The sequence below is a fragment of the Peromyscus eremicus genome, chromosome 5 (assembly GCF_949786415.1).
Source record: "Peromyscus eremicus chromosome 5, PerEre_H2_v1, whole genome shotgun sequence".
In the NCBI taxonomy this organism is placed as follows: domain Eukaryota; kingdom Metazoa; phylum Chordata; class Mammalia; order Rodentia; family Cricetidae; genus Peromyscus; species Peromyscus eremicus.
In genome coordinates, this window is record NC_081420.1 from 7388205 (window position 1) to 7402334 (window position 14130).

Consider the following 14130-nt stretch of genomic DNA (forward strand, 5'->3'; position numbering starts at 1 on the left):
GAGTGGCCCCATTTGACTTCTGTGGGTGGGGCACTGGGCCCACCCTTCATTCCAGGGCTGTCTTTCCTGGCTTCGAAACAAATCTGAGCACAATGTTCCATGCAGCTCTTCAAGGGCCCAGTGTTGAATTACGGTCCCATCACAGAGGGGTTTCCCTCTGTCTTTCATGACATTGGTGTGCTGCTGGGGCTCCATGACTCTGACTGTTCCCCTATCCCAGTCCTCAGTGGTGTGGTAGCAAATTACAGTTAGGGAGGTGCAGCAGAGACCCGGCCTCCTGTCTGGGGAAGGGTGATCTCAGGAGAGTGGGCTCCCACTTGCCTGTGTGCCCCGCTTGCTCAGGGCTGACTGGCTCATGCTTCACTTGGCCCTGGTACAGTGGGCAGAGGGAGCAGAGAAGTCCAGAGTGTGGGCTTTGGAGCCAGGCCAGCTCCTACGCAGGGTGATGTGGCACACTGTTTCCTGCTTCGCATCCTCCAGTTTCGTAGCAGGGAGTGCAAACTCCCAGGGCAGCTCTCTGCTCACAGCACTGAGGAGGAAACAGCAGTGCTCACCGTTTGTTCGTTTGCGCAGTTCTGCTGCTCAGCGCTGTGGACCCTCTTTGGCCAACAGAAAGGCTGTCCTCCCAGTGGGCCAGTGAGGCCAGGTGTAGGCAGCCCCTGCCCATCAGGTGGTTCCTGGGCCCGGGATGCTGAGGACCTTTGCATTACCCTCTGTAACTCCAGAGGGTCCTGTGCTCCCAGAAGACAGCAGTAAGAGGCAGAATCCTCTTCCCCTTCCATCTCTATCCCCTCCCCTGATTAAGGCTGGGACTCAGGGAGGCCTGGGCCTTGGCTGGTAGATTTCTCAGCCTTAGGAGGCCAGCCTCCAGGTGGCAGCACATGTTTAAAGCTTAGCCTGAGCTTTATGAGAAGCAGCATGTGGGTGAAGGGCTGAAAGGTACCAAAGGGAGAGGATCTATCGTTGTGGCCACAGGGAGACAATGGGAGATCGGGAGAGGGGAATTCCTCATTGGAAGGGCTGGGGCAAGGATGTGGTTAAGGCAGAACGGAGAAAAGGTTGGGGAAGGGTTCAAACCCAGGTCGGCATTTGGCATTTTTAAGGAATCCTACCGGAGGTTTTATTTCAAATATTTTTTTAAAAGATCTATTGTACTATTTTATGTGTATAAATGTTTTTGCCTGATGTATGGCTATGTACCACATGTGTTCCTGGTGCCCATGGAGGTCAGAAGAGGGCATCAGATCCCCACGGAGGAGAATAACAGATGGTTGTGAGCCACCGTGTAGGAGCTGGAAACCACAGCTCCTTCTGTAAGAGCAGCCAGAGCTCTGAACTGATGAGCCATCTCTCCAGCGGAGTTCTACTTAAAATGTAATGGCTTTTAAGAGTTAGGAGAGCCATCCCTTAGGGTTCTGCTGGAGTCTTGGGTACTGTGTGTACTCAAAGTGAAACACAGCTGCAGGTCACCCAACAAGAGCAAGGTCGTCACAGTGCCAGGCCAGGGGACGGCCCAGGAGGCCGGAAGAGCTGTGGGGAAGCAGCGGGACTGTGCACACACAAGGCTGTGCCCCACCTCTACACGCTGTGTCCCCCAGCCCCTCACCCTGGATGCCACAGTTAGTCATCTGAGCTCCCCTCAGCACCTCCCACTTCTGGATACAGTGGTTGTTCGAGGCTATCCTTCCTCTCGCCCCACTCCCTCGGGTTCCCTCCTGTCACAGAGCTGAGGTGCTGAGCTTCAGTCTCTGCACTTGTCACCACTGGTGCCATTAACTGAGTGACCACTCTCTTTCCACCCACAGGGAAGCTTCATGACAACAAAGACATCTGTTACCTACACCTAAGACGGATGTGTGTGACCCTCTAAAGATATCTGTGCACATGAGGGAAAAGATTTATTTTTAATTGTGTGAATGTATGTGGGGGTATATACACGTAGGTGCATGTGTCCAAAGAGGACAGAAGAGGGCATTGGACCCCCAGGAGTTGGAGTTATGGGTGGTTGTGAGTTGTAGGACATGAGTGCTGGGAACCCAACTCAGGTTCTCTGCAAGAACAGCATGCACACCTACCACTGAGCCATCTATCCATCCCCTCTGGACAGTCAATTTTAATGGACTGATACAATGTCTATCTTTCTCTAGACTCAAAACTATGTAAGAGAAGAGCCTTCCTGCCTCAGCCATCACCCTAGTCCCAGAATTGACTGGTGTTATGCTTTAGCTACGCGCGCGCGCGCGCGCGCGCGCGTGTGTTTGTGTGTGTGTGTGTGTGTGTGTACACGCACGAAGTCGAGTGTGCTCCACCTGATCGAGTGAGCCACCATGGCAGAGCAGGGTGTTGATGGTCAGGGCTGTCTCATTCTCCAGGGGAGCAGGCGACCTTCAGGAAAGACCTGAGTGATGGATACAACGATCCTGAGCATCCCAGAAGGCATAACAGTAAGGACATGACACTGTGCAGTACTCTATAGACCATGTCTTACCTTACCCTCGTATCCACAAATATCTAACCCAGAAAGTAGGTCACCACCCCATTACATAGAAAGTCTATAAAGTTAAGTCACTACTACAGTCACATAATACGGACCCCAGAGTACTGAGCACAGTCTAGATGGCATAGGTTGAGGGAGCAGGAGGGAGATCTGAACATGGGTGGGCCCAGAAGGCAGAGCCTGGGAAAGATGCACTAGCTCTCTTGTCAGATACTGGTCTCTGGAGCCGGGAGATGGGCTCCAGCCCCATTGTAGCCTCCCTTCCTGGAGTACCCACCTGATCCCTTGACTGATGGGTCTGTGTTGGCAAGACCAAGTCATCAAAAGCCCAACACAAAGATGGCATCTCATCCCTGGAAGGAGGAAGGTTCAGAGAAATGAAGGGGTACAGTGCTGGGTGATGTGAAAACTGAGGACTCAGGACTGGGCAGAAACAAGTGCAGCCAAGGCTGGGGTTCACACCGCACAGCTGTGTGGGCATCCGAAGGCCAAGGCTGGGGTTCACACCGCACAGCTGTGTGGGCACCTGAGGGCCAAGGCTGGGGTTCACACCGCACAGCTGTGTGGGCACCCGAGGGCCAAGGCTGGGGTTCACACCGCACAGCTGTGTGGGCACCCGAGGGCCAAGGCTGGGGTTCACACCGCACAGCTGTGTGGGCACCCGAGGTCCAAGGCTGGGGTTCACACCGCACAGCTGTGTGGGCATCCGAAGGCCAAGGCTGGGGTTCACACCGCACAGCTGTGTGGGCACCTGAGGGCCAAGGCTGGGGTTCACACCGCACAGCTGTGTGGGCATCCGAAGGCCAAGGCTGGGGTTCACACCACACAGCTGTGTGGGCATCCGAGGGCCAAGGCTGGGGTACATACCCGCACAGCTGTGTGGGCACCCAAGGGCCAAGGCTGGGGTTCACACCGCACAGCTGTGTGGGCGCCTGAGGGCCAGTCGCTGGAACCGTACCAATAACCACCCTTGGAGTTCCTTGCTGACCTGGTCTTGGGGGGCTTCAGGTGGGTAGCAGCTTGCAGGCTCCAAGGAGCAGAACCCATCCCCGACACCAGCCAGCACACAGCCATAAATCTCTTTGGTTTTTATTATTACAAATACACCATGGCTCCATCGCACTCAGGAAATCTGTATTCTACATTTTCTATATACCCTTTCTTCTCTACCTGGGCAGGGCCATATAGAAGTGTCCAAGCCATGTGTGAATACAAGACACATCTGACAGAAACAGTTCAACTCATAGCTTATAGTGATGCCATTTCTCCAGCTGTACAAGAGCTTTACAGAAACATGCCAGGGCTTTCCAGAATGTGGAACTGCTTGATTCACATTTGTGAGCTCCAAAATGCTGCAGTTCCCTTTTTCAGGCCCTCTGCATAGTCAGAAAAGTCCATGCTTTGGAGAGGTCCTTTCTGGAGGTCAGAGCCAGGTAATCAGGTTGTTCAGTGGGTCAACAACCATGTTTAGAGGGATCAAAATCTAAAAAACAAAACAAAAACAAAAACCTGCCTCTCCTTTATCCCTTCCCTACCTGTCCAAGACTCAGATCTCAATACGGTGCAGCCCATGTATGTTGAAGTGTGATTTGGTTTCATAAACATTCAATGGTCTCTTTGGCAAACTGAGAGAAAGTGGCAGGGAGCTGCTGCCGTACACTCCTCCTTGGTCCTTCCTGCTAATGCTTCATCCTCTCCAGTAACCGCTGATAGACAGGAGCTGAAAATGGGAAGCATGAGAGCCAGTAAGACGCAGGTGTCCCACCGTCTGTCTGGTGTGCCACCATCTGTCTTTTTGAATTGGTGATACTAGGGGGTGATACTAGAGCCGCATGTATGCTTGGCAAATCTCTTAGCCCTGAGCGATAGCCATGCCCACTTTTCACTTTTACTTTTGAGTCAAGATCTCACTAGATTGATCAGATAGCTTTGAACTCATTCTGTAGCCTATCTAGACCTTAGGCTTGCAATCCTCCTGCCTCAGACTACCAAGTAGTTGGGATCATGTACCATCGGGCCCAGCTTCAGAATCTCATGGGCAGAAGCCGTGAGGCCCCCTCTGCCATGTTCTCCTGTTCAGGTACGTAGTGAGTGCCCTGGGGTTTGTGAACTTCCCGTCTTACTCAGTATTTGATGTTTTGGCTTTTCCTCATCTGTCGTCTCGGAATGACATCCTCAGTGTCGGAGCCTGCCAAGCCCTGCGCAATCTTCCCAGGCTCCCTGAGCCCAAAGCCATGTCCCCCCCGCCCCCCACGGGCTGTTGCCCCGCTATCTCCACGCCACAGGGAAGGAAACTAGATTGTCTGTCTGACCCCAGCTGACCTTGCTAGTCTGACCCCGAGGGCCAGGCTTCTTTTACTGCCCATGATAACAGACGGCAGATTGGCTCTGCTAGGGACTGGTGGGCTCACTAGCCCAGACGGGACAGCAAACCCAGACACTTACCAAGCCTCACGGACCTCTGGGCAGCCTGAAAGAACGAACAATCATGGGTCAGGCTTTCTTTTCATTTATTTTTTCTTTCCTTCCCCTCGGTCTCCGTCTTTCCCTCCCTACCCACCTCCCAACCTTCCTTCTTTCTTTCTTTTTTTTTCTTTTTTTTTTTTTTTTTTTGAGACAGGGTCTCACTATGTAGCCCTGGCTTGTCTGGAACTTGTGGCAGTCCTCCAGAGAGGGACAACCTTAGCTGTGTGTCGTGCCTGCCTAGGGTGTCAGGTTTCCTAGTACACATTGTCACTGAACCTGTGTAGGGAGGGGCTTTGCACTTGGCCATCTCAACTTAGAACAAATGCTGAGGTGGGGAAAAGGAAGAGGGACGCTGAGCCCATGGGCCCCAAAGACCCCCTCAGTTAGCTCAGGGGCCTTTGGTTGTACAAGCCCCCTTTCAAGTGTGGGCTTATGTAGAGGATAGACATTACTGGGGGACCCCAAGTGAGGCTTTTCCACTGAGACCGAAGCTTAGAGTTGGGGGTGGTGATCAGCTGGAGCATCTCCCAAGAGTAAGAGTTCAGAGCCCTTGTGGAGGAGATCTCTGTTCAAAAGTAGAGGGTCATGTTAGATAGAGCTCCAGCCTAGCCTCTGGGGTCAGGACTCAAGCCTGAAGCCTCTTCTCTTGAAACCAAAGCTTTAATAACCTACTAACGGGCTTCACCTGACTCAGAGGACCCCTCACCATGCTCTAAGCTGGCAGGGGACCCAGCAAGGAAACTCATGAAGAGAGAGATTCTGGGTGAGGCCTACAGGGCCGAGGCCAGGGAGGCCAGCTCCACACACACTACAGGAGCCACACACTCTGCAGAGGATGGGTAAGCTTTGGAAAACGGAAGACTAATTTGAAGGCCTGGCAGCCAGGCTGCTACAGCATGAACTCAGTCCCCACTAGCAAGGTGGATCCCACGGCTGCTTTCCTCAGCCCACAGCTTTCTGGTGGAAGAACACGTACCCTGGAAAATGCCGATGCCTGTCTGAAGATTTCAATGGCAGAGTCCGCCAGCTCATCTCCTCGTTCTTGTGGTCGGTTGGCTGGAGAGAAAGGAAAGCCCACTGTCTGCTACCTGCATTTCAGTGGACACACAGCCTGGCCCTGTCTGCCACCAACGTCCTTGTGCACACACAACCCGGCTCTCTCTGTAACCAATGTCTCCATGCACACACACATATCTGGACCTTGTCTGCTACCAGCACCCCTGTAAATATGCATGCTGGGAAATGTAAGAGTTGGGATAAGATAGCGGGCAACACAATAAGAAATACGCTCTCAAGTTCTTTAGTGTGTCATCTTGAAACCATAGCTCCTAATTCACTGTCCAGTCAGCCACAGGGAGGCCATACTCATGGGCACCATTAATTTAGGACCACAGATTAGGACCTCACCTGGCAGTTGCAGAACACTGTTGATGGCATAGACCACACCATTGGTGGCCATGATGTCAGTTTCGGCAACAGGTTCCTTATTGACACTCACCACATTGTTTTTCTAAGGGAAGAGACAACAGTTGTTAAATGTGGAGACGACTGGCTTCATCTGTTCAGCAGGCACCTGCTGACCACACACCCACACTGTGCATGGGTGGCGGGGCTTCTCTGGTGAGCAGTGGCCCTTCCCCACTGCAGACATCCACTGCCTTGTGTAAGCTCAGCGCAGTGCAATCGGCAGGATTCCTGCCCTCACCCAGTGGGGGTTAAGGAGGGAGACTGTCTCTTAACAGAAGTGGGAGCTGAGGTGCAAGAAAGGCAAAATATGTAGGTGGGAAGGTCGCCTCAGGGTGAATGCTTTCTTGGACAGCCCATGTGCCTGTGATAGACAGGATCTAACATATGAAACTCAATCCTGAGAGATCCTGAGTGACCTTGAGTTAAAGAGATCTCTCCCAGCCTCCCTCCCACGTCTTCCCATGCTCTCCAAGGATCTGGTGAGCAAGGGACACCAAAGATCCAGAGAAAGGGGCAGAGAGCCACCAGCTCCTATCCACAGGGCTGGCCTCTGCTGAGTGAGGCTGCTGCATTCCAAGGTAGAAACGCTTTCAACACAGCTCCAAAGCTGAGCGCCACCCTCAACACACAGCTAGAGATGGCTCCCAGAGGAGCGCCAGAATAGAAGGGCCTCTTAAAATGCCAGTCATGGAACAGCTCAGTGCGAGCCTGGCTTTGGGGACTGGAGCTGGGGACTGACTTCTCACGATGAGTAACTACTTCCCACTTTCTAAAGTTCACAATCCACATCAGATGCCCTATTGCCCCGAACATCTGGAAGTTCTTACATCTAACTATAATCTTCCTTGGCATCCCTCAGGAGTTCCTCTTTCCTCTCTATCTTTGGACAAACTACACTCAAAGGTTCAGTTAGTATCTTAAAAGTTGTGTGCCTGGTGAGGCGTGTTCTTGAGATGGCACAGTAGCACGCAGCCAACCTTCCCTTGACATACTCACTGAGCTAACTTCCAGCTTGTCCCCTTGGAGAGACTTCAGCCGCACCAGGGCTCCAATGCCTCCGCTAACCAGGATTTCATCACCAATGTGGTATTTCAGGATGTTGGTAAGTTCCTTGGCATTTGCTGTAAGATTGTGGAAGAAGGAGACACTGTTAAGCACAAGAGTGGTGACTGGTGAGGAGGTTAAGGGACAAGAGAAGATACCCATGGTTTCTCCTGAGGACAACCCACTGAACTAGCAGAAGTGTGTACTGAGTACCCACTGTGTGTACAGCTGATGGCCCACTCTCTGCCTAACGGTCAGCAGACAACTGTGTCTGTGGGCTGGCCCTGCAGCCAGCAGGCAGCTAAGTTAAGCAGGATTCTGTGGCAGCTGAGAAGGAGTTAATCCATACGCCTCTATGAGTATGACTCATGTTTCCATGAGCTAAATATTTGCCTGGAAAGCCAGGGACCTTTCCAGCATCGGCATCTGGGACACTTCACCACTGACGTGGCTCCTGCCGACTATAACACAGTAGTGAAATATTTACACATTATGCCCTCAAGTGCATTTTCTGCTGGAGAGAGCTATTTCCTGGAGGGAGAACTTGAAAGATTGAACAGCTGTGCTTCAGAGGAGCCATGGAGCCGATGAGGTCAGGGCTGAGACAGTTGATCCCTCCACAGCATCCTTCCTCCCCGGCACATCACAACATTGCTTCCAGCCCACATCAGTTTCTCTGCCAACTAGGGCAGGCATCCCATGCCTTGCCCAAGTTACATGAGAGGCAGCACCTAAATCTGCCAGCTATCCCCTGGTCTCTGATCCTCCCATAGACAGCCAATGGCTTTTTTCCCTAGGGCTTATGAGTGGCTATTCCCAGGACCAGAAAAGCCAGAAGAAAATTTAAAACATTTTAGAGAGTTCATTTGGTTATCAACACGTCTATATAGTGCTAGGGCATAGAGCCCCCTGTACCGAGGGACTCCCGGACATCTACATTGAAGCTGGTAAGAGTTCCCCTCCCACAAAAATATGGCCCAGAGGTGCAAAGTGAAGCCAGGGCCTCCTGTCTAGGTCCCAACACCAGGGCCAACCTTCTCCCCCTCAGGTGTCATTTACCCTACCCATAGGGCTTGGAGGCTGTTTGGGAAGCTTTCTCCACACCCCTCCTCCACTCTCACACAACTCCACATGAGGGAATTTGAGCAGGCACAGGCCTCCTGGGGAGTATTCCATTCTTATAGGGCTGAGAGGATGGGACGTTTATGTACAGACTGAACTTCTCCCCTCTTCTCAGGAACCTGCGTCAGCACCACAGACACAGGCATTTGCTTGGCAGTAAATAAAATTAAACAGGACACAAATTTAGTTCCTTGCTGACTGCAACCTGAGCCTTCAATTCTCCTGCAGGAAAGGAGGCATAAACAATGTTTGTTCTGAGGCTGGCTGAGTTGCTTCCTTTTCATCCATTTCGCACCCCGGCTCACCTTGCTGGGAGGGTGGGCATGCATCAGAGGTAAAGCCCATCACGCCATCCCATCTCACTGTCATCACCACTATTAATGGAACGTGTGACTTGTCCTGTGTGTCACATTCAATCTGCATCATAGTGAGCCAGGAACTGTTGCCTACCTCATTTGTCTAAAGGGGAAACTGAGGCTCAGAGAGGTTTAGCAGCTCACCAGCTCACTCACCTTCTTGGCCACCACCCTCAGCTGAGTTGCCCAGGGAAGGCTTTTTATCTCTGAAGACATTTAATGCAGGTCAGTGGTTTCATGATCACAGACCCCCAGTGGAAAGCATACCTCAGTGACTAATTTCTTTTTGCTTGGCACTGTGTCTAAGGAAACAGAGTGGCTTCACCTCTGCCCTCCTACAACCAGCTGAAAGTCAACTGGCCCAAGAGAGGGAAAGAAGGGAGGGGCACTCAGGTCCCCCCTTTGCCATGGCCCTACTATGAGGGAAATGGCTCTGGCTGTTTTCTGTGTCCTTTGTCCCGAGTCTCCCTGGCTCCTGTCCTCACCCCACCCCATTTTCCACTGTTGTTCCATTTGCTGTCCCCTTAATCCTGCTCACATGTCTACAATATGGCCTCACCACCAAGTCCCTTTGTAATGCATTACTTGTTTCCTGGGATGGCCTGGATGGACTGCTATTTCAGAGAAGCTGGAATATCTGCTTAAATTGCTCTTTACCCAAGAGTTTGTTCAGTTCATCTGCAGGCATGGCTTGGAAAGCTTCATTTGTGGGAGCAAAAACAGTGTAGACCCCTTCCCGGTTGAGGGTCTCCATCAGTCCTGCAGACTGGATAGCGGCCACCAGCATGCTGGAGACAAACAGAGAAAATTAGTTTGCTTTTCATGCCCTCTCCGAGCAGGAGTGGAGACTGCTGCACTTCACATGTCTTTACTGAGAGCCAGTGCTACACACAGGAGAGACGGCCAGAGGGAAGGAGAAAGGGGAGAACTGGCGTGGCTGACCCAGAGCCCGGCCGAGTCAGTGTCGGCTGAGTGTGTGATCGTGGGGAGCCTTGGGCAGGTGGCTGAAGTCAGTGCCTGGGAAACACTTGGCTTGATAGCACGCATTGGAGAACTAGCAAGTTGGAATCAGAGGGGTCGAGGTAAGAAAGCCAAGTGACACAGTGGCCTCAGCGGCCTATAAATAAAATGCAGAAAGAGGAAGGTGCGACAGGTCTGTAAAGCCTGGGCTCTTAGCTCACAGGGGACTTTCTGGTGTGAGTGACACCCTTGTGTAGTAATAAAAATGACCCCGTACAGTGGGCATGAGGATTACACTGCTGGCGGGAGTCCTGTCTGAGACCCTCACCCTCTCCACACCCCAGCCACGGATGATCACACCAGTGTGTCACTGGCATTAGGTCATCCCCTGGGAAGTAGGACAAAAGAGTTGAGGTCCAGCATGACCACTCGACAGCCCAGGGATGGTTACCTAAAACGATTATCCCCCTTCAGGACATCCATAACGGTCCCCATTGGGGGGGTCAGCATCCGGTCCATGGTGAACAGGGTCCCATAGCGTCCCCTCTTGTCATGGGCAGCAATGCAGCTGTTTTCAATGCAGAGGCTCTGCACAGAAAGGGGGAGAGAGAGGGAGGTGGTTGTCCTCTCTGGCAGGGGCCTCCAGTGGCATCACCCGCAGAACTGTTTCTCAAGGAAGGGTGGGCATAGCGGTTCTGATAAAATGACACAAGGACTCCATGACAAGATCAGTCTCACAAGACAAAGATCAACAGACGGACTAGAGGTAGTTCACTGTTGATTTAACCGGAGACGATTTCATGCCTGGTTCATTTCACCAGTCACTGGACATCTTTGGCTAAACAGTCCTGTTTGGTCCCAGACCAGGAGCAATCCGTGCTCTTTCCTGTCTGATATGGGATGGTCTTGGATCAAAGAGGGCTGAGCTTCATGGGGCTTCTCTTCACAGAGGCCTGGGAGGACCCAAAGTCTCCATGCTCTCCCCGTGTCTGTCCATCCTGCTGGGTCTCCGGTAGCCCCAGTGCTCAGCAATTCAGTTAGGTTGGAGCCTTACTCTCCAAGCCTGAAGGAAAGGAAGTGTCATCTAGCATCAGGGACTTCCCAGAAACTACTTCCCCTTTATTAGAAGCCAGTTCTTACATAAGCCCCTGGCTATTGAAGACTTAAAAAAAAAAAAAAAAAAAAAAAAGAAAGAAAAAACATTTTGTAGGGCTAAAGCCAAAGAAGGGGCGTGAGTTAGGACCTAGAACTTACGTTTCGATAAACAAAAACTCGCAGTTTTTTGCCACCCAGGGTGTCCAGTGTCTGTCCATGGTACAAATACTTGGAAGCCAGTTGCTCTTTGACCATATGGTTCAGAAGCAAAGTCTTCATTTGGGCATCAATGTGAGGGGCACCATCTGCAAGCGAAGGGGTGGACAGATCCGGAGAGTCAGGCTCCTGAGATGGAGTGGATGATGAGACACACAGAGCAGAAAGCCCATCCCCCTCCTGGTTTGGAAAGGGAGACAGAGAGGAAGGAAGGGTGGCTGCCAAAATTCCTTAATATTTGGCATCTATTATAGAAGAAAGTAACTGTAGATTTGAGGGTGTTTGTACTTTTGCCCTCAATGGGAGGAGAGGGTCTTTCTTGCCATCCCCATGGTGGTAGCTCAGCTGACCTCACACTGGGGTTGACCCTGCAAACAAAAAGCCGAAGCCTTCTCCATTCTTCCGGCAGATGCGAAATATTGAGTACTTAGGAAAAGATTCCCCGGTACATTTTTGGCAGTTCCAGATAAACAATGGGTAGTCCAAAGTTTCTGATAGAGTCACATCTGCTTTGGACTATGGTGGGCAGAAGGTTCCAAGGCTGTTGTTGTAAATCAGGGCAGTGCTGTAGGGATGGGACAGCTGTCCCAGAGACAACAGAATAGCAGAATGTGTTCCCCATGTTACCTTTGAACACAGAATTCAGCGGGGCCAGGAAGGTCAAGTGCTCTTTTCCAGAGATATGTGAGCTGAGGCCAGCTTGTCTGAGGAGGTCAATGGCTGTGGACACGTCAGATTCTGCAGCCAACTCAAGAAGTGTCTTGGCTACAAGAAGGAGAAATGGAGTTCAAAAGGTAACAGGGCCATGTGTACATGTCACGGTCCACCCTAGACGGGACGGACATTGGCAGGAACCACATCTTGTGAGTCACCAGTCCTCTGAACACAGTGGGGCTGAGCATGCTTGTGTCATCAGAAAACCTAACTTGCAGGGAGGTAAGGTAATAGTCTCTTGGTAGCAGGCAGCACAGTCCCAGGCCCCAGACTGGCTTGGCCCGGGCCTGTTTGACTGTGGGGAAGAGGCAGCGTGGCCTGTGTGGCCGCTTCTGAAGATACTCCCATAGGAAGAGACTGGCTTCCTTTCTGAATGGCAATCAGAAGTCCATCCAGCCTTCTTCCCTGAGCCAGTGGCCTTGGCTTCTCTAGGGAGAGAAAATGCCACGACATCAGCAAATGGGCCTTTGGGGCCCAGCCACAGGGTGCAGACCAGAAGGAGCTCTAGGATGGTGTCTCATTGCTTCCCCAGATGCCCTAAAGTGTTCCTGGTTGCCTCAGGACAGTGTCTGGTTCACATTTCCCATAGACCTTAGGTTCACGATAGGTACAGGGCTGTGTGCTGTACCAAGGGCAGGGAATGAACCAAAAGATTGCTGGATACCCCTGGCCCTGCCACCAGGGGTGTCTGAAGAGGGAGGAAGCTGGGTAGGACAGAGGCCCCTGAGGCTCACTTACCAGAATCTGGGATGAGCAGCTCATCAATGAAATGGATAACACCGTTGGTGGCCATGACGTCTTTGTTGGAGATGACAGCCTTCCCGTTGATGGTGAGCGTGTCTCCACTGCAGCCCACCTCCAGTGTGGTGCCCTCTAGGGTCTCCATGGACACTCCAGCGACAATGGCCTCGGCACACAAGGCTGACTTCAGGATGTGGTTGTTTAGCAGGTCTGTGGCAGAACAGGACACAGGTCTAGGGCCTGCCATGGCCTGTCTGTAGGGGCCGACTCCCAGCCTGCCTGTGGCTGAGGACTTTGCTGGGGTACCACAGGGACCACATCCTCATCTCCTGCCTACCACTGTCTAAAACCATTGGGACTCTGTGGTCAGACTGCCTGAGTTTGAATCCCCTGGCTGCTGATCCTGGGCCAGCCACTTAGCCTCCTTGAGTCCCTTGAGTCTCATCTTCCTTATGAGTAAACAGATGAGATTGGCATTGTCTCCTAGACATGAAATGCAAGCCTCTCTGTGACAATGAAACACCAACCATTAGCTCATGAGCACTGGGCTTCAGGGTGAATTCTCCTAACAGGCCAGGGAGAAGGGGAAATCTCCACCAGGCCCACCATGGGTCTTTTATGTCTTAGGCCTTTATAAGACATTAATTAGAATGAGGCAGGAAATGATGAAAACTGCCCCAAAGGAGAGCCGTGAGTCACTTGTATGTCTTGTTTTCTGGCTTATGTTCATCTTACCCAAGGTCTACTGGTGGCCGGGATCTGTTGTAGAGGATGGTGCAACCATTGCTCACTCAGATGTCTAGGTGCTACTTTGGAGGCATGTGTTGGGGCAGTCATAAGGTGAAGCCTCCATACTCATACCTCTAACAGACTCTCAGGGTCATTTAGGATCCCTGTGCAGAGCGAGCAGCAAGGACCAGTCAAGGACATGTCCTGCCCTCTCCCCAAGTCCACAGGTTCCCAGATGCTGCTCTCCAATGTCACCAAGGTCCTTTGTCTCAGCTTCACCACAGAGGGGAGTTTCAGTTTATCTTTGAGTGTGGGAACCTAAACTGCCCTGTCACAGTTAGGAGGAAGCTCTGAGGCTGACAGAGGCACCAGAATTCTGGAAACAGACTCTGAGAACCAGTACTGACCCAACTCAGTCAATAGAGAAGGGACAAATCTGTGCCAGGCCAAGCAGAGTGGTATGCTTGTAATCCCAGCACTCAGAAGTAAGACTGCCTTGAATTTGAGGCTAGCCTAGGCTACACAGTGAGCCCTGTCTTAAAACAACAACAAGACACCACAGGAATGAGGCCTTTGGGGGGATCATGCTTCTTAGAGAAGTAAACTGAAGTCCTGGGGTGGATTAGGGGCCACACGGGTGTGAGAAGAGCAGGACCAGAAGTCAGGCTTCCAACAAAATATGCCAGCCCAGGGCTGCTTCCTGCCTGTATGTCAAGCACCTAG

The 14130-nt window shown here is 51.9% G+C and overlaps 1 protein-coding gene across 1 annotated transcript in view; it reads right to left on the reverse strand.

Annotated features, from left to right (window-relative positions):
• Positions 1–3570: 3570 nt before the first annotated feature.
• Tgfbi (transforming growth factor beta induced) overlaps positions 3571–14130 on the reverse strand; it is a 30529-nt gene continuing 19969 nt past the window's right edge. Inside the window, exons 8-17 of the mRNA XM_059262242.1 lie at positions 12676–12888; positions 11851–11988; positions 11167–11312; positions 10364–10500; positions 9610–9740; positions 7427–7551; positions 6371–6473; positions 5940–6019; positions 4943–4967; positions 3571–4217 (exon numbers count right to left, since the gene is read on the reverse strand). Coding sequence (XP_059118225.1) covers positions 4177–4217; positions 4943–4967; positions 5940–6019; positions 6371–6473; positions 7427–7551; positions 9610–9740; positions 10364–10500; positions 11167–11312; positions 11851–11988; positions 12676–12888 — 1139 coding nt within the window. The 3' untranslated portion in view covers positions 3571–4176. The remainder of the gene's footprint in view (positions 4218–4942; positions 4968–5939; positions 6020–6370; positions 6474–7426; positions 7552–9609; positions 9741–10363; positions 10501–11166; positions 11313–11850; positions 11989–12675; positions 12889–14130) is intronic.